The 23,548-nt window shown below is 47.8% G+C and overlaps 2 protein-coding genes across 4 annotated transcripts in view; one reads left to right on the top strand and one right to left on the bottom strand.

The window, feature by feature from the left end:
* The window catches only part of ALPK3 (alpha kinase 3), an 86,710-nt gene extending 77,789 nt beyond the window's left edge, over window positions 1-8,921 (bottom strand). For 2 of the 3 annotated variants that reach the window (XM_074965961.1, XM_074965962.1), the window contains exon 1: window positions 8,592-8,921. In XM_074965961.1, coding sequence (XP_074822062.1) covers window positions 8,592-8,767 — 176 coding nt within the window. In that variant the 5' untranslated portion in view covers window positions 8,768-8,921. The remainder of the gene's footprint in view (window positions 1-8,591) is intronic. The other variant, XM_074965963.1, reaches the window with a different exon arrangement.
* Window positions 8,922-10,886: 1,965 nt separating this feature from the next.
* LOC141994483 (mucosa-associated lymphoid tissue lymphoma translocation protein 1-like) overlaps window positions 10,887-23,548 on the top strand; it is a 77,679-nt gene continuing 65,017 nt past the window's right edge. Inside the window, exon 1 of the mRNA XM_074964720.1 lies at window positions 10,887-11,062. The gene's annotated coding sequence lies outside the window, so the exon portion shown is untranslated. The remainder of the gene's footprint in view (window positions 11,063-23,548) is intronic.

The following is a 23,548-nucleotide window of genomic DNA, read 5'->3' as shown; positions in this document are numbered from 1 at the left end:
CTAGTTCTTATATAAAGCTTTTCATCACTAGATCTCAAAGAGCTTTATAAAGGGGGTCAGTTTCAGTCTCTTCCCACACACTGATTCTGGACCAGCTCACAGGTGCACAGCACTTGACCACTCACGATATAGCTAGTTGATATTGGCAGGTCTCTTCGGAAGAGGCCTGAAAATGTAGCACAGTCATGGACCGGGGCCTCCTTGTGCTGGGTGCTACACAAACCCAGAACAAAAAGAGAGGTCTCTGCCCTAAAAAGCTACTATCTAGAGACCATCTCATGAAGAGTTATTTATGCTTTCGGAGCGACTAATGGTCCCGCTACCTTTCCGAGATTGGGACATTGTCCAGACAACATCAGCACACCGAAATCCCCACATCCCATAATAACAAGGACGTTAAGTCCTTCCTTGAGTTGGTTTCTTAGCAAACATTTACTGACAAAGCAAACTCTTTAAGGAGCTTACAAAAGCCAAACCATCCAAGAAGGAACCTCTATAAAATAAGGAAGCGGAGCATGCTTTTCAGGAACTAAATGGATGCCCGTGTTCTCAGCCTGTTGTATTACAGCCAGATCTTTCACCTTCACTTTATAGTATATGCTGATGCAAGACATGTAGGTCCAGGAGCAATTCCTGGTCAGAAAAGCAGAGAACTTAGAAATTCATTCCATATGCTGGGTGATAGTAGCATCTCTCTGAGCTGGTCTACAATGGAAAAGAAAGGTTTCAGAGTAGCAGCTGTGTTAGTCTGTATTCACAAAAAGAAAAGGAGTACTTGTGGCACCTTAGAGACTAACAAATTTATTTGAGCATAAGCTTTCGTGAGCTACAGCTCACTTCATCGGATGCAAGAAAGTTATCCAAGACAAGGCTAAGAGAGGTGGCATAAATATAAAGGGAAGGGTAACAACCTTTCTGTATACAGAACTATAAAATCCCTCCTGGCCAGAGGCAAAACCCTTTCACCTGTAAAGGGTTAAGAAGCTAAGATAACCTCGCTGGCACCTGACCAGAATGACCAATGAGGAGACAAGATACTTTCAAAGCTGGGGGGGGAGGAGAGGGAGAAGAAAGGGTCTGTCTGTCTGTGTGATGCTTTTGCCGGGAACAGATCAGGAATGCAGCTCAGAACTCCCATAAAAAGTTAGTAAGTAATCTAGCTAGAAATGCGTTAGATTTCTTTTGTTTAATGGCTGGTAAAATAGCTGTGCTGAATGGAATGTATATTCCTGTTTTTTTGTCTTTTTGTAACTTAAAGTTTGCCTAGATGGATTTTGAATCTGATTACCCTGTAAGGTATTTACCATCCGGATTTTTACAGAGGTGATTCTTTTACTTTTTCGTTAATTAAAAGTCTTCTTTTAAGAACCTGATTGCTTTTTCATTGTTCTTAAGATCCAAGGGTTTGGGTCTGTGTTCACCTGTACAAATTGGTGAGGATTTTTATCAAGGCCTTCCCCAGGAAAGGGAGTGTAGGGCTTGGGGGGAAGACGTCTCCAAGTGGGCTCTTTCCCTGATCTTTGTTTAACACGCTTGGTGGTGGCAGCATAGGGTTCAAGGACAAGGCAAAGTTTGTACCTTGAGGAAGTTTTTAACCTAAGCTGGTAAGAATAAGCTTAGGGGGTCTTTCATGCAGGTCCCCACATCTGTACCCTGAGTTCAGAGTGGGGAAGAAACCTTGACAAGGGGCTAGATCCATAAAGGGACAATGCCAAGTGCCAACTCCTATGCACCCTGCCACATACTGGTATTGTCAGCCCTGAGTTAGGCGCCCAAATTCCTCACACAAAGCACAGGGAGAGTTTGTTTATTTCTATGCTGCCACCAGTGGTGGCAGCATGTAGAGTATGCATAGCTACCTGCTGCAGTGAAAAGTGGGCTGCATCCACACTGTGGTGTGTAGCTACAAGCAGCAGTGAAAGGCTCTCACAGGAGGGAAGCAGCAGGGAGCTGCTGGAGCCTTTCCCCACTGCCAGAGTCTTTCCCTATGGTGGGGAAAGGCTCTGGCAGTGGGACACTATACTTATAAAAATAGCAGTGTAGGCAGGGGAAGCACTGCTTGGGCACGTGCAGAGCAGTGTAGGGTATGTACCCTAAGGGTTCAGATGTGTCTTTAATCTCCTCGCCTAAGCAGTGCCTCACCATCTACATTGCTATATACACCAATGGTACTTGGTGTGCCACCTATGTACTCTACATGCCACTGTAAGGCGTGCTCAGTGTGGATGTATCCTTGGGCACCTTTCAGGAGCCAGCACACTGAGTGGGAATCTGTCTAAGCCAGCCAGGAGTGACATGCAGAGAAAAGCGTTGGGACTTCAATCCCAGGTGCTTAAGTGCCTGCCTGACAGGCTGGAGGGAGACCCCTATCTCTGTCCAGGATTCTTAGCCATGAACCCTCTCCTGCAGTAAGAAATCTCAGCCAGATCAGCCATTTCTCACAAACCAGAAAGGGGAACCCCACCCCTTTACAACCAATAGCCCCAGTGCTAGGGCACTCAGCTGGGATGTGGGAAACCCATATTCAAATCCCTGCTCTGGCTGATTTGGAGCAGGACTGGAACTTGACTGTACCGCGTCCCAGGTGAGTGCCCTGACCAGCGGGCTACAGATTCAAACTCTTTCTTGCTCTTGCGCAATGAATATTTATAGAGTCGAACAGCTTCAACCAGAGAAACAGAGCACCACCCCAAAATATCCAATAGCCTGGCAATCAGGGTGCTCACCTGGGAGATAGGAGACCTGGGTCCAAGTCAGCCAGAGCAGGGATTTGAATCTGGGTCCCACTACCCAACTGAGTGCTCTAACCGTTGAGCTACTGGATATTCTGGGGACACACCCACCCACCCAAATATTCCCAATCTCTGAGGCCTGGTCCAGGTCTAGCCCTTAATACTGCAAATCACTTGGCTTTGGCAATGAGTAAGTTAACTCCCAAATAAATATATTTTACCAGTTTAAAATGTGCTCCCTTTAAGTTTCCTGTGACGCTCCCTCGTTCTTGTATTGTAAGAAAGGTCAGAGACTACCCAGGTTATGTATTTGCTTATTCATTTCCTCTAAAGTAAGCAGTCCTTCCCAGTCTCTACTCATGTAGAAGTCTGCATGCATCTAATCATTTTCACCACCTTACGCCCCTTCTAATTCTCTGGAGCGAGGGTGTGGAGAACTGCATGCAGCGTTCCAGGTGAAGGGACACCCCTGATTTATATATAATGGCATTGTACTGTCAGTGTTATCTATTCCTTTCTTTAAAGCATAACATCTAGTTTGCTTTTTTAACTACCACTGTGAAGTTACCCGAAGTTTTCCTTAACATGGCCACAGTGATGCCCAGGGAGTTTGCCTGAGTGCCTACAGTTAATTAAGAACCCAGAAGCGTAGATCAGTAATTCAGATATGCATTACCTAGCATGTGTCAATATTGCATTCTGTCTACTATTTTGCTGTTCACTCACCTAACTTCTTAGGTCCTTCTGAAGTTCCTTAGTCTTATCTAGATTGGACTAACCTAAATAGCAGTCATTTACAAGCGATACAGCATCATGGCTCACTCCCTTTTCAATCTTGTTAGGGCACAGTCTTTAATTACATGATTGCAAACTATTTACTCCCCACAGTACCTTGCTTTATTCAGGCTCTGACCCTGCACTACAGAAGACAAGGGAATTTTGCCATCAACTTCAATGGGAGCCAGGTCAAGCCCTCAGTGCACAGGATGGACAGTGCCTAGGGAATGAATCAGGGCTGTATAATGAGGGAGACTGTTGGCTGTAGGATCCCTGCCTCATTTGTTGCAGAAATAAGGTGTGTTGGGAAGGAGGCAGGTGATTTCAGGGAGAAAGGATGGTTGTGTGGTTAGGGCAGTTGCATGCCATAAGCAGCATTGGATTCTCTCTTTGCCACAGAGTTCCTGTGTGATGCTGGACAATCCATTTAAACCAAAGTTTTCCCAAGTGGTCACTAATTGTGTGTGCCTCATTTTCTTAGGTGCCCAACTTGAGGCCTAACTTGCAGAAATGAGAAGCACTCGCAGCTGCAAAAGTCGACTGACTGGAGCTGTGCTTTGAACATACAAAGTTCTCTGGGAAAAAAAACCAGGCCCGAGGCACCTCATGTTGGCACCCAAAAAAAAAAAACCAAACAAACCACCCCCACCAAATCAATGAATGATTTATACATCATTTCTATTTCCAACTCCCAGCTATAGACGGAGGATAATACCACCCCCTCACCAGAGTGGTGGTAAGAATAAATTCATTAATGTTCACACTGTATTCAGATACTGTGGAGACAGCCACCATAAAAATGAAGAAATTAATTCTGTATTCAGGTCTGGTTTTGGAGGGTGTGCAATATATCCAGCCTGAGATCATACTGAATGATGGGAATAATAAATACTGAACAGCTAGCCACTCTGTGAGCACCATCTGTCCTGTGCACTGGGTGAGGCAGCAGTCTTGTGGAAATAACAGCATGTGATCATGTAATTAGAGACTGCATCATAACACAAACTGTGCAGAGTAGGGCGCCCAGGCAACCCTAATTCTGACACTTCCCAACTTTTGAGCTCCTGACTGTCCAATCTTCATGCTCTTGATTTTTCTGTATATAATTGGTAGATATTTACTGCCGCCAACCCCAGAATCCTTGGGGCACCGTTAGCCTTTTGCCATGCTGCAAACTGACCACTGACCATGTCTCTTCACTAGAAAATAGGTGTGTTCTTAACTCACATTAAAATCCCAGTGAAAGCAAGCAAGTCTGTAGTCTTCACGTGAATTAAAGTTTACCTTGACGTGCTACTGTGTGAAAACTACCAACAGCCTTGTCTTCACTAAGAATTACCTCAAGTTAGCTATCTTGAATTAGCTAGCACAGGTGACACATCTTTTTTCCTAGTGAAGAAAAGGCTTTATTCCTACTGCTTTAGCCCGTTTCTAATCCAGGACAGTAGTTTACAACTCTCTCCTCATGACTACCTAGGCTATGTCAACACCCCTTTTTAGCAGTAAAATTATAGTGAGATGATCACACACACACTCCCTGTGAAATCTTAGTGGAGACAAGGCACAGGTAGTTAACTGAGGTCAATACTGTCTCCCCCTCCACCAACAGTTGACTTTACCTACCTATACTGCAGTAAACCAAGGGCATGTCTTCACTAGCAACGTTAAAGCGCTGAGTAGCAGCATAGCACTGGGAGAGAGTTCTCCCAGCGCTATAAAAAAAAACAACCCACCTCCACAAGGGGAATAGCTACCAGCGCTGGTGCACTGTCTACACTGGCACTTTACAGCACTGAAACTTGCAGCACTCGGGGGGGGTTTACCTGAGCGAGAAAGTTGCAGCGCTGTAAAGTACCAGTGTAGATAAGCCCAGATAGAGGACCTTGACTCCATGAGGGATTTTACAGCAAGATAACCATCTGAAGTCAGCTCAACCTGTAAAACCACAGGTGTTTTGACAATGAAGACCTATCCCTAGTCTTCTTACTAGCGATTGTGAAGAACTGTCAAAGACTTTTTCACAGTCCAAATACATTAGAGCAATCAGCTCTCCTTTATCCAGTAAAGATAAAGTTGAAAGAATGCTAGTAGATTGCAAAGGCATGACTTTCCTTTATTTTAGTTATCACACCAAGGAAGCCTCACAGATCTGTAATTCTCCGGTCTCCCCTAATTCATTTTCTTCCCACATTATAAAATGAAAATATTATACCTATTTCTCTGGTATAGTAACTGTTTTAAATGAGACTGAAAATATTTGGTAGCTGCTCAGCCACTTCATTCTTAAATTCATTCAGAACTCTGGCATGTATTATCTGGTTTTGATGACTTGTTATTCTGCTATTTATGACTTTGTTCCAATACCTCCTTTTGACACTTCATTCTCTTAGTACCTCTTTATTACCCAAAAAGTATAGGTTTGAGGTAGGTACCTCTAGCATCCTGTGTGGCAAAGACTGATGCAACTTGTCCTCTCTGCACTGTTCTTATCCCACTTAAGTGCTTCTTCACTCCCTGTGATCTGTCTTAAAATTCTCACAAGATTCCTGCTTCGAATGCATAAGTTTGTTTTATGTATAAACAATTGCTCTTCAAATTCCCTCATCACCTAATTTTCAACTTGTATTTTTACTCCTGTAAAATGTAGCAAACAATCACTTTCTTTCCAGTGAATTAAGACAATTGTTTGCCAAATTCTACTCGCCCCTTCATAACATTCATAGGTTGCAAAGATGAGATTTAATGCATAATTTGGCCTGCAGGGTATTGATTAGAGTCTGGACACGTGAGAAGCAGAGAACCGAGTGTCAGTCTCAGAGCCCAGGCTGAGTTTGTAAGGATTGCAGATGTTTTTACCTGTAAGCAGAGCAATTCTGACAGTCATTGAGAGACAAATGACCAGAACATCATGACGCTTTTCACTCTTCTGACAAGAGCATTTAAGGAGCAATTACCGGACACAATCAGATTTCCAACCCACTAACCCAGTGTCTAAGCTGCCATTTTTTGGCAAGACTCAAGACACTATTAAAGAGCCAACTCCAGTAGTAGCTGCTTTCACCCATGTACTGGAGCCTTCTCCCACGGGCTGTAGAGTGGGACACAGCTCTTTGATCACACTGATCTCCTCAGCCATGGGCAGCAGGCACATCTCTGTGCTCATTACTGGACATATGTACAACATTTGATACTGTGAATCACAGGTTACTACTATGCAACTTTAGGGACTTTGTGGCATACATGTATCACTCCACCATATAGTGGGCCCAAGCTACCAAAGGAATCTCCTCCTCTCCATCACAGAAGCCTTGCAAGAAAACTGCACCCCTCAGGTACAATGGAGCTGTCATAACAAGACTAGGGTGACCAGAGAGCAAGTGTGAAAAATCAGGACACGGAGTGGTGGGTAATTGGTGCCTATAGAAGGCAAAGCCTCAAATATCAAGACTGTCCCTATAAAATCAGGACATTCTAAACAAGAATGAGATTCCAGAGAGCAGGAGGGAGAGCTTATTCCAGATACAAATCCAACCTCCTGCTCCTCGGCTTTCCACCAGCAATAAAACCAGAACACCACTCACAGGAGTTACCCCTCCCAACCCGAGACTGAAGCAGAAGGCAGCAACAATGCACTTGCTTTTCTTCTCATAAGGAGCACAGATTCCAGGGTTATGTATAGGAGGCAGATTGGGTACCTGAGTTTTGCAAAGTCAGCCCTCAGTTTGTGTAAGCAGTTTGCCCAGTCACCCGGGAAATCTGTGACAGACCTAGGATTGTCACACCAAATACAAGCTCATTCTTCCTCTCTTGAGGATCACTGCCAGCCAGTGCCCTCGCGTCTCCTAAGTGCAAAGCTATGTGTTGTTCCAAAGGACTATTCTATCATTCAGAAACAAGTGCCTCATTGGAATAATGCCTCTCCACTGTGGGCCCTAAAGTGTCATTCTTTTTATTGATTTCTAAGTCATCCATCAAAGTATATTACTAGGTGCTTATACAAGAGTTACAACAAACCTTCCCAAGTTCCACACAAACTCAGCAACTGTTTGGGGGTCAGGGGAATGGGGAAAGGGACCCACTTTAGGTAGAAGAGAAGCACTGGGCTTTTTGGCTTTTCTGCCATTACATTTCCCATTACAGATAGAAGAAGCATGCTACTGCTCTTCTGCTTCCTACAATATTCATTGCTATTGCCCACTGATGCCATTTGTGTTTCTGTGTTAGTTACCTGGGTGTAATGCACAGTGTGAGCTCACCCGCACTTCAGGGCAAGCCTTGATAATAGCATTCCCTACTGATAGTTCCTAAACTGGCTGCCAGAATGGCTGGCAGTTACACAAACACACTCAGGGAAATTCACAAGGGGAGAGGCGAAATGACCCAACGCCACACGTAGGGCACACACACATCTGACCGTCTGGATTACCCATTCCCAGAAAGGGCCCCAGCACTCAGTCCTACACACCAGCCCGGCTTTCTTCAGCTGGCCTTAGCCCCAATCCTGCACCTGGGCCAGTTACCAAGGGAACTTTCCTAGGGGACAGGCTCCGACTGTACCCTGGCTAGTCCGGGCTGGGCTGGGAGGGCACAGGTGCCCTAGAGGAGACAAAGCACTGGGGTTTGGCCAGCACTGACCCTGGACCGACACGTGGGTGCTCCTCTAAGGGCGGCCTTCTCCACCGCGGGAGCCTTGGCTGCTGCCCCACGTGCCAGGGACCCGACAGGCGGCAGTCCCTGCGCCCAGCGTCCTTTGAGCTGCGCCAAGCTGCAGCTGCGGGGCGCAAGGAGCTTCAGGGCCAACGCCAGGCCTCCCCCGCAGCCACTGCGCCCGCCCGCCCGCGGGGCCCCCGGCTCCTTCCCTAGCCCACCCCCGCTGCCCCCACCGGCCTAGCCTGCAGCCCCGCTCTTAGACACCTCCAGCCCAGCACCCAACCCCTTCCCCGGCCCCCAGCCCGGCTCCGCAGCCCAGTTACCCTCCCCCCGCCACCCCGCCCCGCCCCGCCCCGCGCTGCTCGGACCCAGCCCCGCGTCGGGGCTGGGGCTCCCGCCAAGCCTAGCGCCCACACCCCGGCCGGCCCTCACCTGTTCTCTGGCCGGATGCTGAGCAGGTAGCTGCGGCTGTCGGGCCGGGCGCTCCAGCCGGGGCCCTCGCCCTCCTCGCTCTCCGCCCCGGGGCCGGGGGAGCTGCTGGGGCTGTAGAGCGAGTAGCGCCCGTTGCCCGAGTAGGAGCGGCTCAGGGGTCTCCGGCGGGAGCCCATCTCCACCTGGCGGCGCCCGCCCTCCCGGAGCCCGGACGACAGGAGGACTGCGCGTCCCGGGGCGCACTGGGGGAGCGGGCTGCCCGCGGGGCGGTCCCCGACCTATCCTGCGCCCCCGGCTCCCTGCGTAGCGCCCGCCCCGCTCCATCAGCGGCTATTTTTAGGCACCAGCGCTTCTGTCAGCATTTCCAGGCCCCGGGCGCCGCGCCTCACCGCACATGGGGCTGTCACTCACTCGGAGCCGGACAGCCTGGGGCACCCCGCAGCCAGGTTCCGGCACCGGGACCTCCCAAACCGAGCACCTGCAGCCCCGCACTGGGACATTGGGCACCAGGACCCCACGCCCGGGATCCCCGCACTGGGACACTGGGCACAAGGACCCCTGCACCGTGACCTCCCGCACTGGACACCGGGATCCCCATACTTGGACACTGGGCACAAGGACCGCCGGGAACCCCGGCTCCAGAACCCGCCCCCCACCCACCTCCACGCACACTCCTCTAACTGCCTGGACACCAATATCCTCCTACCATCCCAGCCGTGGGAACTGGGACCCCTCCCCACCCAGGCACTGCTTTCCACCACCTCCTGTCCCTCTCCTTGTCTGCGCCCCAGGATTCCTTTCTCCCTCGCCCATCCCTCCCTTCACCTGGGCCACAGGATCACCCTACTCCCCCTCTCTGCTCCCCAGCACTGGGGATCTCCCATGACCCTCCCGCTGTAATAAGGGTATAAGGCTGAATTGTATTGTCTGGTCCCAGCCACATGACCTGGTTGGAGTGACAAAGTTATTACCCCATCACATGACGGGGTCAGGGTCCATTGTCTTCCACGGTTCCTGTTACATCTATCAAATGAGGCTAAAGCCTCATGCCAGCTAACCCAGCCCCAGTTAGCCGGCCAATGACTGCTCTTTCTGACAGGTTTCAGCGTAGCAGCCATGTTAGTCTGTATCCGCAAAAAGAAAAAGGACTATTAGTCTCTAAGGTGCCACAAGTACTCCTTTTCTTTTTGCTCTCTCTCAGCCTCCCTGGCTTTCTGATCTCCAGGCCACTTCTCAAAACAGTGCCTTCTGCAGCGGGTTGTAGGGATTTCCCTACACCCCAGGAATTTCCCCAAATAGCCCCCCCCCCCCCAGTGGTCAACTAGTAGTTATGCAGTGTTGCCAATTTAGTCATTGGAAATTTGAATTGAAAATGAAACATTAATACACACTTTAAAATATATATATATATATATATAGTATATGATAAAATAGGTGTACCTGAAAAAGTGTAATAGGTTTGAAATGATGAACAAAGACTAGCTTCTTCACCCAGCTCTTGTTTTTCCTGACAATGTTGGCACATTTGTTTTGGCAATGTTGGCCAACCTTATAATTTCAAATTATGATTTGTAAGCAAGGTCTGAATGAGCTCTCTCCCCTGACAGCTAGTAATGAGCCAGGGGAGTGGGGGAAGGCTTCAGGACCAGACTGTATTTACATGAACTCACCTACTCGTCCTAGATATCCAGCAGACAGAACTGTGCTGCCCAGGTGATCAATTTTGGCTGGTGTTGGGATACAAATCATTTTAGTATTGAATGTGTGTGGAGGGGGGGGGTGTCATGAAATGTTGTTATCCTTATTGTAGGAGTAAAGGGCAGCAGAACTGTACTTAGCCTGTCCTGATTGAGAGGGGTCACCCTCAATTCTTAATTTTTGCCAGGGCAGAGCCCCGGCACCTCTAGGCTTGTCGGTTCATAGCCCTGAGACCTGTGGGCTTGCCACATCAGTTTTGCAAGTAAAAAACTTGCTTGAGCCCTGTCACCTCTTTCATTACAAATTAAGCACTGGTCACCCTCAGCTGAACTGCACTTGCTAAGCAAGGGGTTTGCATGGCAGATCCCAGTGGAAAGAGATGGGGGGACGGGACAGGGGTTTTGCTTGGTGGCGTGGTCTGTGCCGAAGAGTCACAGGCACTATTTGACTTGCTCCTCTCCCCTATGTAAAGATAGAGCTTATTAGACTCTTTTGAGAGTCTTTTTTATTTTGTTAAGTGGTCACTAGAGCTGAAATCACTAATAATCAGGTCTAAGTGCTTAGACCTCCTGCAGGACAGCATGTCTGTGGAAAAGACAGCCCAGCCTGCACTCGCTGTGAGGTTCCCCCACTGAGAGCTGAAATCACTGAGAGCTGGGTGGAACCTCAAGAGACCGACTCACAGAGGTCACAGTGGCAGCAGAAGGAGATGGCACAAGGCCAGCGGCAATGGAGTGGTGGAGTGAATTGTGGCATGACAAACAGCAGCCAAAGTAAGCAGCCGGAACAAGTGGCAAGCAGCTGGAGGAATGAGCAAGGTGCAACTCATGCGAAGGGAGGTGGGAGGTGGGCGGTGGGAGGTGAACTCATGCGAAAGCACCTCTGAACTGTGGGTCTTCACTGACCAAGGACAACAACTACGAGTGGGGTGTAGTAGAGGGAGAAGGGAGGGACATATTAAAGGAACATTTGTTTGTTGGGCTGTGTTTTACTGACTTTGCTCCAGAATGCTAGATTTATGTCTAAGAAACTTATATAAATATACATTTCCTAGTAGGCCAAGATTTTTTTTAAAAAATGCATTATTTGTCAAGATCATTATCTCGAGAGGTTGTTATCTTGTGGAGTTTCTGTACTAAACATTATAATTAATTTTTACATAAGAATGGCCATATTGGGTCAGACCAATGGTCCATCTAGCCCAATAATCTGTCTTCCAACAGTGGACAATGCCAGGTGCTTCAAAGGGAATAACAGAACAGGGCAATTTATTGAGTGACCCATCCTCTGTCATCAACTCCCAGCTTCTGACCAGCAGAGGCTCTCAGAGCACAGTGTTGCATCCCTGCCCATCCTGGCTAACAGCCATTGATGGACATATCCTCCATGAACTTATCTAGTTCTTTTTTGAACCCTGTTATAGTTTTGGCCTTCACAACACCCCCTGGCAAAAAGTCACACAGGTTGACTGTGTGTTGTGTGAAGTAGTATTTCCTTTTGTTTGTTTTAAACCTGCTGCCTATTAATTTAATTCATCCCTAGTTCTTGTTTTATGTGAAGGAACTTATTCGCTTTCTCCACACCAGTCAAGATTTTATAGACCTATATCATATCCCCTCTTAGTTGTCTCTTTTCCAAGCTAAAAAGTCCCAGTCTTTTTATTCTCTCCTCCTATGGAAGCTGTTCCATACACCTCATCATTTTAGTTGCCTCTCTCTGTACCTTTTCCAACTCCAATAGATCTTTTTTGAAATGGGGCAAACCAGAACTGCACTCACAATTCAAGGTGTGAGCATACCATGGATTTATATAATAAAAGTGGAGGAGCTTGGTTTGCTACACCGATTAGCAAAGCCAATGCTGACAAACTATGTGAAAAGGCTGCAAAAACACCAATTCTCTGGACTGCATTGACATGCAGAAAACCTTATAAGCCAATCATTATCAAAGCCAACTTTAGAACTACTTAATGAGGCTGTTAAAAATGCTGGAGACTGTTTATTCAAACAAACATGGCTGTCACATCATACTTTCTCTTTAAGCAAGAGACATCACACACTACAAACTGGAGGCCAATGTTAAGTGCATTGTCATTTGTTCATCCTGAAGTTGGACACTTTTTCCAACCAAGACCAGCAAATGCTCACTATCTTTCTGCAAGAAACTCAACTGACTGGTTAGAAGCATGCAGTGCAACAGTGAAAGACTCAGCAGTTGAAAAAGTGAAGAACTCTCCCACCCCATTCAAAAAATGTGCATATATGACTGATGAATGAACCGATGCAAATGGGAGTCAAGTATTAAGTCACTGCGTAGGTTATCTTGATGTCTGTAGTAGGCCAGTAGATGAATTTCTAGATGTTCCGGTTATAGAAGACAAATCGGCTGCATTTCTGACAACCCACGTCTTAGAAGAGTTAAATGCTTGTAAATTGAACCCCAAACAGATGGCTGCTTGTGCATTTGATGGAGCTGCAAACGTCTCTGGAAGACATAGTGGAGTACAAGCTTTTCTCAGAAAAAAGTGTAACTCTAATCTCTCCTATACACACTGCAGAGGCCATCTACTCCAGCTAGCTCTAGTACGAGCTGCAGAATCTTCAAAGGGCATTTTAAAAGCTATAAATTTAATGTCTTCATTATACTTTTTTTTTCAGCTAGAGTCCAAAAGGACTGAACATCTTGGAAAATATAGAAGATGCACTGGGACTGAAGTTCAAATTAGTCCAACCTGGAAAACCATAAGCAATCCTTGGCTGTTGTCTTAAAATTACTGCAACCATTATTATTGGCTTTGGAAAGTATCTACCGAGATGGGACGGATCTAAGTAGTAAGGCTGGTGGACTACTTTTGCTACCAAGTTCAGAGAAGACAATCACCGTTCTCTCTTGTAAGTCTACTGTTGAAACCACTTGGGTCATTAAACAATGCCATCCAAGCATCTGCTACAACAGTAGTAGATTTCTGTCCAGGAATGGAAGCTACACTTGGATCAATCAGAGAGATATCCATTGAAAATGTACTGGAAGACAGACTTCAGTTCAGAAGTTGACTAATTAGAGCATTTGTATTGGCTCCTTATGTAACCCTTCTGCCTGTCAGAGTTGGCAGCAACAAGGGCCGGGTTCAGTATCTAGGGGTTCCATTCCAATAACACAATGCAAAACCGGCTCGAGCCCCCACCCAGTGACCTGGGACAAATATATACCACCCCCGCTGGGTGCCTCCAAGAGGCAATACTTCCCCTCTTGGGAGGCAATACTTCCCCTCTCGCAAGCACACAGTCTGAGTGTAGCAAAAAGCCTTTTAATAACAGAGAGAAACAATGTGGCATTATGTTGGGGAAACACCACAACAGGATTCATAACACAACCCATGAGCAAAAATCCCACCCCAAGCAAATTGGGGCATGTCCTTTCCCTTTGGTTCTTGAGTCCAGCAACCCAAATCACCCAAAGTCCCAAAAGTCTCTGTTCCTGGTCAGGGCAGCCCCAGAGTTCAAAAGTTTATCTGCGGAGTTTTACCTCCCAACCTGGGTGGAGATTTGAGGGGGGGGAGAGTAAGGGACACCTTACATGGTCTAAAGCTGATGGCCCCACCTCTCCATGGGGCTCCGCTCTGCGAGCCACCCCATGGGCTGCTCTAGACATCCAACAAACTGCTCTGCTCCACCAGCCGCTCTGCTCACCGTCCCGCAAACTGCTCCATCATATATCTTCAGGCTCCCCCACTACTTAACACAACACTCAGTGATTTCAGCTCTTAGTAAGTTTAGCTCTTTTGTGATTTCAGCTTGTAGTAGGGGAGCCTCAGTGCTGGTGCACCATTAGCCCAAAGTGAATTCAGCTCAGCAGCCTATAGCTAGACTCCTAATAGAATCAAAATTAGCTCTGATATTCCACAGTGGAGAGAGGAGGAAGTGCAATTAGCATGTAAGGCCCATACCATCAGGTATTAATGCCTGTCCCCAGCCTCTCTCAATTCACAGAGTTTTGGAACCCATGTCCCTTGCCTAGCGAGTGCTACTTAGGTGATGGCAAGTCCCTCCATCATAACAAAAGGCCAAGTGCAGTTCCACTGTCCTTGATTCCCATAATCAGGGTAATAACAATTTATTCTTCCTGCCCCAATAACAGAGACACTGGGAATCCCACAGCAGCCAAAGTGACCATTTGGGCACCTCTGGCCTCATTCTAGGCGGGGTGGGTGTGCCTATGCAAATGAGATCAGCCCCTGAAGTTCTTTTCCACAACTTGCCACACCTCACCACCAGATGTCAGGGTGGAGCTCATCCTGACTCTACTTACACTTAAATGAAGGGGACAAAAAGTTTTTGTTAAGCCAGCTGAAAAAGTAAAGTACACAGATTTGATTCTTACATCTGTACAACACCAACTTCTAGATTCTATCAACCTCTACGTAGCTTTTACAGGTGCCTGTCTTATAAAGCACTGACAGATGAGTGGAGTGAGGCACTACCAGCAATGGGGCTGCCATGTGATCAGGACAGAACAGAGAATTTGAACACAGAATGGAATATCATATGATGAACAAATGAAGATTTGACTTCAACTTTTTTTATCATCACTAGTGGTTTGACCCAATTTTTGTTCTATGTTTCCTGAGATGAAAGAAGTAGAAATTCATCTCTTTCTAGCCCCAGTTACAACAGCTACAGTTGAGCGTTCTTTTTCCTCATTCAATAGAATTTTGTGTTCTGAAAGAAGTCGCTTTCTGCGTGATCATGAGCATATCATGAAGGACTGGAAGTACCGGACACATGAGAAGCCATCAAAAATGAATGCACTGCATTTGAGAAGTTAATTAACAGAGTTGTACAAAATTACAACAAGAAACCAAGAAGAATGTAGATAGTAGGTTAAGTGTTAAGTGTAGCCAACTTAAATTTGTGTGATGATTTAAATCTAATAAAATGGTCGTGAAACATTTTTCAGTTTTTACTATGCTGTCATAAGGCCCACCTTCACCCTAACAGTCTCACCCCTCATCAGTCCTCACCTCACCCCTGTATTTTTGAACACCCCCCTAATTTCAATTCCTGGGGAAAACACTGGGCCGGCCTGGTCCTCCATCAACCAGGACACCTCAGTTGGGGCGGGTGTGTGGGGCACCAGTTTCCGTTGTCAGGGCATTGCCTCTGTCAGCACAGGAGCACGCTGAGGTGCCAGGGCCACATTCACTCGAGTCTTGCCTTAGGCTCACATGCAGGAGGTATCACAAAGGTAAGGGGATGTTGGACACTTCCTGAAATCTAGGGGGTTTTCAGTTGACCCTCTCCCAATACCAGGAGAAAGGGGAAGGGCCAAAGAGGAGCCAGGATCCCAGGGCTGACAGGTCCCCAGGCCAACGGGGGAGGCCAGCACTCCAAGTCAGCTGATTGACAGGGTGGGCAAGCCAATGAGGAAATCAAGAGTCCAGAGCTCTGTGTGAGCTGCTGCTGGGCTTGTCAGGGCAGAGAGAGAGTGCAGCCGGCCTGGAGCTGAGCAGGGGAGAGGGCAGCAACCCAGAGCCAGAGGTGAGTTGGGGAGAGGGCAGCAGCCCAGACCAACAGCCGGAGCCAGAGAAGCATTGTAGTGATAGTGGTGGGATGAGTCTCCTGCTGTCGCAGCAGGATCATGTGCGCTGGTCATGGGAGAGGGGGAGAGACAGGCCCCTTTCTCAAAGTCTGTGGAGAGGGTGTTAAGAGCCAGACCCAGCATGGGACATTGCCAATGGGGAGGGCATTAAGTGCCAGACCCAGGGAGGGAGGTGGCCTGACAGGAGGGCCAGAACTGAAGGCGGAGAACGGGTCCTGTCACCTAGAGCCCAAACCCATCCTGGGAGAGTGCCACCAGCAGCATCACAGCAGCACATCCTGTCCAGGAAAGAGACAGCAGACTCGTAAATTTATTGTAACCGTAAGTGTATTGCATTTTAGAGACTGCTGCATTGAACTGCAACCAAGTAATTTCCTCACAGGCCTGACACCGTGAAGGGTTCTTTAATCCCCAAAGAAACAGTTTTGGTGTAAATACATTGTATGTATATTTAAGTGAATTGCAGTGATTGCAGGTTAATAGGGTGACGAGCGAGTTAGGCATATCCTGAAGAGCAACCTCGTCCCTGCCCAGAGTTGCTCACAGAGAGATTGAGGTAAACACCCAGGAGCCCCTGGTCTCAGTTTTCCCTGTGTGAGTTCTGCTCACAGGTGGGCTGGGAGGGAAGGTCAAGGTGGGCAGGTACTGGGGTGAAGTGAATCAGGGCAGGGACTCGGATCCTTTTTTCACTCTGTTCAGCTGGGGGTGCACAGAGAAAGTCCCCTATTACAGTGGGACAAATCCCCTGCTTACCCAAGGGTAAGTGGCCACACTACAGACTAACAGTTGATGCTGTGGGCATTGCTGCAATGCCTCGTGCCCACACTGGCAATGTGTCCATTCAGATGTGGTGCTAAGATTTCTGGGCACATATCCCATGGTTAAGGCTGTGAGTCTGTCACAGAGGTCACGGATTCCATGAATTTCCATGACCTCCGTGACTTCTGCAGGGGCCAGCAGCAACAGTTTGGGTGTGTGGAAGGGGGCTGGCTCAGCAGTTGAGGGTGGGAGGGAGAATCGCTTACCTTGGGGTGGGGGCTCCCTTGTTCCCATTGGCATGGCCCTGCAGCTCCTAGGCAGAGTTCCCAGCCAATGGGAGCTGCGCAGAGCCTCCTGGCCCCTCTGCCACCTAGGAGCTGCAGGAACACACGGAGCTGGGTAGGGAGCCTGCCAGATTTGGTGGTGTATAGTAGAACCCCTACTCACCCCTATTTTTTACCCCCTTCATCTTTACGCAGAGACTTGGAGCTGGCCTGCCTCCCACTGCCTTCTGGACCTCAGAACAGGTGTATATGTTTTTAATGAATAATGCAACACCTCCTCCTTGTCCATCCTATACCCCTTGTCATAAATATAAAGGGAAGGGTAAACCCCTTTAAAATCCCTCCTGGCCAGAGGAAAACTCCTCTCACCTGTAAAGGGTTAAAAAGCTAAAGGTAACCTCGCTGGCACCTGACCAAAATGACCAATGAGGAGACAAGATACTTTCAAAAGCCGGGAGGAGGGAGAGAAACAAAGGATCTCTGTCTGTCTATATGCTGCTTTTGTCGGGGATAGAACAGGAATGGAGTCTTAGAACTTGTAGTAAGTAATCTAGCTAGGTATGCGTTAGATTATGATTTCTTTAAATGGCTGAGAAAAGAATTGTGCTGAATAGAATAACTATTTCTGTCTGTGTATCTTTTTTGTAACTTAAGGTTTTGCCTAGAGGGATTCTCTGTGTTTTGAATCTAATTACCCTGTAAGGTATCTACCATCCTGATTTTACAGAGGGGATTTCTTTACTTCTATTTACTCCTATTTCTATTAAAAGTCTTCTTGTAAGAAAACTGAATGCTTTTTCATTGTTCTCAGATCCAAGGGTTTGGGTCTGTGGTCACCTATGCAAATTGGTGAGGCTTTTTAATCCAACATTTCCCAGGAAAAGGGGGGGGGGTGCAAGTTTTAGGAGGATTGTTCATTGTTCTTAAGATCCAAGGGTCTGGGTCTGTAGTCACCTAGGCAAATTGGCGAGGCTTTGTACCAAACCTTGTCCAGGAAGTGGGGTGCAAGGGTTTGGGAAGTATTTTGGGGGGGAAAGATGTTTCCAAACAGCTCTTCCCCAGTAACCAGTATTTGTTTGGTGGTGGTAGCAGCCAATCTAAGGACAAAGGGTAGAATATTTTGTACCTTGGGGAAGTTTTTGACCTAAGCTGGTAAAGATAAGCTTAGGAGGATTTCATGCAGGTCCCCACATCTGTACCCTAGCGTTCAGAGTGGGGGAGGAACCTTGACACCCCTCTATACCAATATTCCAGTCATGAGACTTTTCCCACCAAGTCTCTGTGATGCCAATTCAGTCACAATTTAGCTTATGTACTAATACTTCCAGTTCTTCCACTTTATTCCCCAAATATCTTGCATTTGTGTATAGACATCTAAGAAGTTGAATAGATTCCATCTCTCATTTCCCTCTTGTTGCTCCTATGACCCTAAAGGGTTTGGCTCCCTGCCCTAGAGTTAGGGTTCCCATGGGTAGGGCACTTGGAGTTAGGGTTATGGTTACACCACTTGGACTTAGGGTTCCTATGGGAAGGGCTCCCTGCCCTAGGGTTCATGTTCCTATGAGGAGGGCTCCCTGCCTCAGGGTTAGGTTTCTCCTGGATAGTGCTCCCCACCCTAGGGTTACAGTTTCCATGGGTAGGCTTCTTGGAGTCAGGCTTAGGGTTTCTATGGGTTGAGCTCCCTGCCCTAGGCAGGGCCATCCTCAGGCATACGCGGCTCTGTAGGGCACCTGATAATTTGGGGCACCCCTGGGTCTTCATGTCTATCCTCCCGCCTCTTCCTATCCCTGTTTTAACGCTTCCTGCAGGCTCCCACCACAGCTGGCTGCTGCAGCCTGGCGAGTCTTCCTTTGAAGGGGATCTAGTAACTTAAAAGTGAAAAAGGCTTCCAGCCTGCCAGACCTATTAGCACAACACTAAAACTGTTAAAGAGCCATTCAAGTGGTAATGAATCCAAACAGGCATTTGCCAACCCCCAGGTATATACTGTCAGTTTCTGAATTTACTGACAAAAACAGTTGTGCATTATTGTAATATTTACTCAGAACATGTTAGTCTACAGGATCTTAATTTAAAATTTGCTTTAAAAATACTTCATTATTTTGTTGCTGAAGATTATAAAATCACATCTCTAAAAAAATCCTCGCATAGACTTTTAGATGCACAATCTGAGTATTCATCTTTAGTCTTAAATGCTTGGATCTTCAGACATCTAGTTTTTAAAATAAATCTTTCAGAAGACCGCATTTATCTAAAATACACATTTTAATTTTAACTACTATAGTACAAAAAAACTTGTTTCCAAAGTCTTTCTGTCCATCCCTTTCTCTCTTCACCCCCCTGTTTAAGCGAGCCCTTCAAAGGACAACACCCCTTTCCTTCCAGATAGCTGGACAAACAAGTTTCCCTCTCTTTACTTCTGACTATTTAATGAACTAGTTTTAAGAGAACCCGCAAGCAAAATCAGTACTTTAGTAAGATATAAAATCCTTTGTTATGCCTAAAAATCTTTGGAAATATATTTTTTAAAATCGGTGAAATTTCATAAACATGTCTATTGTTATGGAGCTCTCACAAAGTAAATTAGTGTTCCCTTTTTCTAAAAGCAATGAACATTGTTATGAACACACTAAACCTCTGTGACTGATGAATTTAAAATAATGTCTTTGTTTCAGTGAGTTAAATATGTGGTAAACTGGAATGATTACTTTATGAAGGCTTAAGAGTACAATATAAAATCAGCTTAGAAATACTGATTAAGAAAAACGTAAAACTGAGAAGAGCTGCATCATGTATTCCATAATATTTCATGTTGTATTCAGCAGGACAGCTGACTTGCCCTTACTACAAAGTTTTTGCAAATAAATCTGACAAACTTCAGGGTATATCAAAAAACCTGTGACTGACATTTTTTATTCTCAAGTTTAGTGCTTTTAATTAGCTACCTTCTGCGTGTCCAGTCTTCACCATCTGCCATGCAGTGGAAAACATGCTCCATTTTCTTGAGAAAGAAATTGCAGAAGAGTGTTTTTTTCAAATGTCATTTGCTTCATTTGGGTTCAGGGATCTGGCTGGAAAGGGGAGACAGTGGGTTGGGGGGGCAGGGCCTGAGGCAGAGCAGGAGTGGAGTATGGGTAGAGCCACAGGCAGAAGTGGTGGGCTGGGGAGCTAGCCTCCCCAAGCGGCAGCTTTACCCACCGCCCAGGACAGCAGGTAAGAGAGGGTCAGCTCCCACACACCCAGCATGTGCTGCAGTCTCCTTAGGCAGGGGCCATGTTCATAGAGCCAAATGCACCAGGGCCACATGTTCTGCGTGAGGGAGAGTGTCTCTGTGGGGAACTGTAACACTCCACCGCCATGAGGCAGGCCAGGCGGCTCGGTATACTTGCTGCCTTGTCCCTCCTACCCCCCTCCCCTGGGCTATGAGCCCAGGCTGATGTCAGACATAGGGGCACCAGTTTAACAACACTGCATAGGGCCCCATAAATCTTAAGGACGGCCCTGGCCCTAGGGTTAGCATGCCTATGGTTAGGCCACTTGGAGATAGGTTTAGGAGTCCCATTGGTAGAGCTCCCCATCCTAGATTTAGGGTTCCTATGGGATGGCCAATTTGAATTAGGGTAAGGGTTCTGTCACAGGGTACAGACTCACCCAGCAGCACCTCCTGCTGGTCATCTCAGGGAATTAGCATCCAGCCTCCAGAGCACCTCCTTCAGGCCAGTGTCTCACCACCCCTGGCCCCCATGTCCCTCCTGGACCCTGGTGCTCTCATCTTGGGTGCTGCCCCCTGGCAGTACCCCCACAGTTCTGGGTCTCCCCCTCCCAGGGGAACCCCCACCCACTATCCCCACCTCACCTCAGTCTTAGGCTACTGCCAGTCACCAACTAGCCACCAGTCCCTGGGGCAGACTGCAGTATATACCACTGATCTCAGGCAAGGGGGTTTGGACCTGCTGTCTCTGCCTACCGTGGCTGCCCCTGCAACCCCCATACCTAATAGACCTTCCCAGGTCTGCAGCCTGGGGTTTTCCTAGCCCAAGCTTCCCAGCTCCCTTGGCCTTCCACAGACCTGCTCCCAATCTAGGTACTTTCTCAGCCCTTGCAGTCAGGTCCTTCTCTCTCCAAGCTAGAGAGCATCTCTACTGGAACATCTGGCTCAAAGCCTTTATAGAGCCAGCTGGGCCCTGATTGGGGTGTGGCCCACAGCTGCCACCACTTCCCCTAGTCAGCCAGGCTTTTGCTCCCTTCCGTAGCCCTTTGCAGGGCTTTTCTAACCCCTTCAGAGCTGGAGTGGGTACTTACCCTGCTACAGGTTCCTATGTGTAGGGCTCCCCGCCCTAGGGTTAGGGTTCCTATGGGTAGTGCTCCCCGCCCTACAGTTAGGGTTCTTATGGGTAGGCAGCTTGGAGTTATGGTTAGTATTCCTATGTGTAGGCCACTTGGAGTAAAGTTTAAGGTTCCTATTGGTACGGCTCCCCTCCCTAGCATTAGGGTTCCTATAGATAGGCCACATGGAGTTAGGGTTTGAGTTCCTATAGGTAGGGCTCACTGCCCTAGGGTTAAGGTTCCTATGGGTAGGGCTCTCTGCCCTAAGGTTTGGGTTCCCATACATAGGGCTCCCCGCCCAAGCGTTAGGATTCCTATGCCTACGCCACTTAGAGTTCAGGTTAGCATTCCTATGGGTAGGCCACTTGGAGTTGGGGTTAGGGTTCCTATCGTTAGGGCTCCCTGCCCTAGAGTTAGGGTTCCTATTGATAAGGCTCCCCATTCTAGGGCTGGCCTTCCCATGGGTAGGGGTCCCCACCCTAAGGTTAGGGCTCCCATGGGTAGGGCTGTTCACCCTAGGGTTAGGGTTCCTATGGGGAGGCAAGTTGGGGTAAATTTTAAGGTTCCTATTGGTATGACTCCCTTCCCTAACGTTAGGGTTCCTATGGGTAGGCCTCTTGGAGTTAGGGTTCCCATGGGTAGGGCTCCCCGCCATAAGGTTAGGGTTCCCATGTGTAGGGCTCCCTGCCCTAAGGTTAGGGTTCCTATGGTTAGGCCACTTGGAGTTAGGGTTAGGATTCCATGGGTAGACCACTTGGAGTTAGGGTTAGGGTTCGCATGTGTAGTGCTCCCCGCCATAAGGTTAGGTTCTCATGCGTAGGGCTTGCTGCCCTAGGGTTAGGGTTCCTATGGGTAGGCCACTTGGAGTTAGGATTAGGTTTCCTATGGGTAAGGCTGCGATTCCCAGGGTTAAGGTTCCCATGGGTAGGGCTCTCCCACCTAGGGTTAGGGTTCCTATGGGTAGGCAGCTTGGGAGTTATGGTTAGGGTTCCTATCGGTAGGCCACTTGGAGTAAAGTTTAAGGTTCCTAATTGTACGGCTCTCTGCCCTAGCATTAGGGTTCCCATGGGTAGGCCTCTTGGAGTTAGGATTAGGGTTCTTATGGTTAGGACTCCCCACTCTAGGGTTAGGGTTCCTATGGGTAGGGCGCTTTGCCCTAAGGTTCGGGTTTCTATGGATAAGGCTTCCCACCCTAGGGTTAGGGTTCCCAGGGGTAGGGTTCCCTGCCCTAGGGTTGCAGTTCCTATGGGCATGGATCACTGCCCTAGGTTTAGGATTCCTATAGGTAGTGCTCCCGACTCTAGGGTTAAGCTTTTTAAGGGTACGGTTCCACGCCCTAAGTTTAGGGTTTTCCATGAACCCCCAACATCTATCCCTGTATGAAGGTTGTCTTTTTTAATGCTTACCTATGGGCTTTTGTCACCTGCCACCTTTGAACCTAGTTTAAAACCCTCCTCACTAGGTTGGCGAGCCGGTGTGCAAAGATGCTGTTCCCGTTTTTGGTCTGGTGGACCCCAACTCTTCCCAGCAGACCTTCTTCCCAGAACAGCATCCTGTGTCAAGGAAACCGAAGCCCTCCCATTGACACCCACGTGCACAGCCATGCATGCATCTCCAGGATGTGGGTGTCTCTGCCTGGGAACTTACCTTCAACTGGAAGGATGGATGAGAACATAGTCTGCACCCCCAATCCTTCACTTTTGCACCCAGAGCCCTGTAGTCACTACTGATCTTCTCAGCGTCATACATGACAATACCATTAGTGCCCATGTCAGTGTGGAGTAGAGGTCAGAGGGATGGATGAGCCTTGGCAACCTTTCCGTAACATCTTGGACGTGGGCACCAGGCAGGCAGCACACCTCCCAGGACATCATGTCAGGGCAGCAGAATATACAGTGTTGCTAGTGCCAGTGTGAGACGTATCACACACATATAGATGCCTGCTGCAGTCCTGCTTGTGCAGGCCACCCTGATTCCTGCATTTGCTGTGGTGGTTTGACTTGTAATAATACATACAATGCAATTTGCATGACTACATCACGGCTTGCCCATGTGAAATAAGAACATCAGAACACCAAACTGGAAGGGACCTCATGGCTCACTGAATCCCACAGGCAATCCACCATGTAATCCTGTTTAGAACCTTGTCAAGCTCCATTTAAAAACCAGTCAGTTTTCTTGCCCTCACTACTCCTATTGGGAGGCTGTTCCAGAACCTCACTACTCTGATGGTTAGAAACCTTCTAATTTCCAGCCTCAGTTTATCCATGACCAGTTTATATGCATTTATTC

This window comes from Natator depressus, chromosome 10 (genome assembly GCF_965152275.1).
Source record: "Natator depressus isolate rNatDep1 chromosome 10, rNatDep2.hap1, whole genome shotgun sequence".
Classification (NCBI taxonomy): domain Eukaryota; kingdom Metazoa; phylum Chordata; order Testudines; family Cheloniidae; genus Natator; species Natator depressus.
Note: the sequence above shows the minus strand (reverse complement) of the source record. Positions and strands in the feature narration are given on the sequence as shown.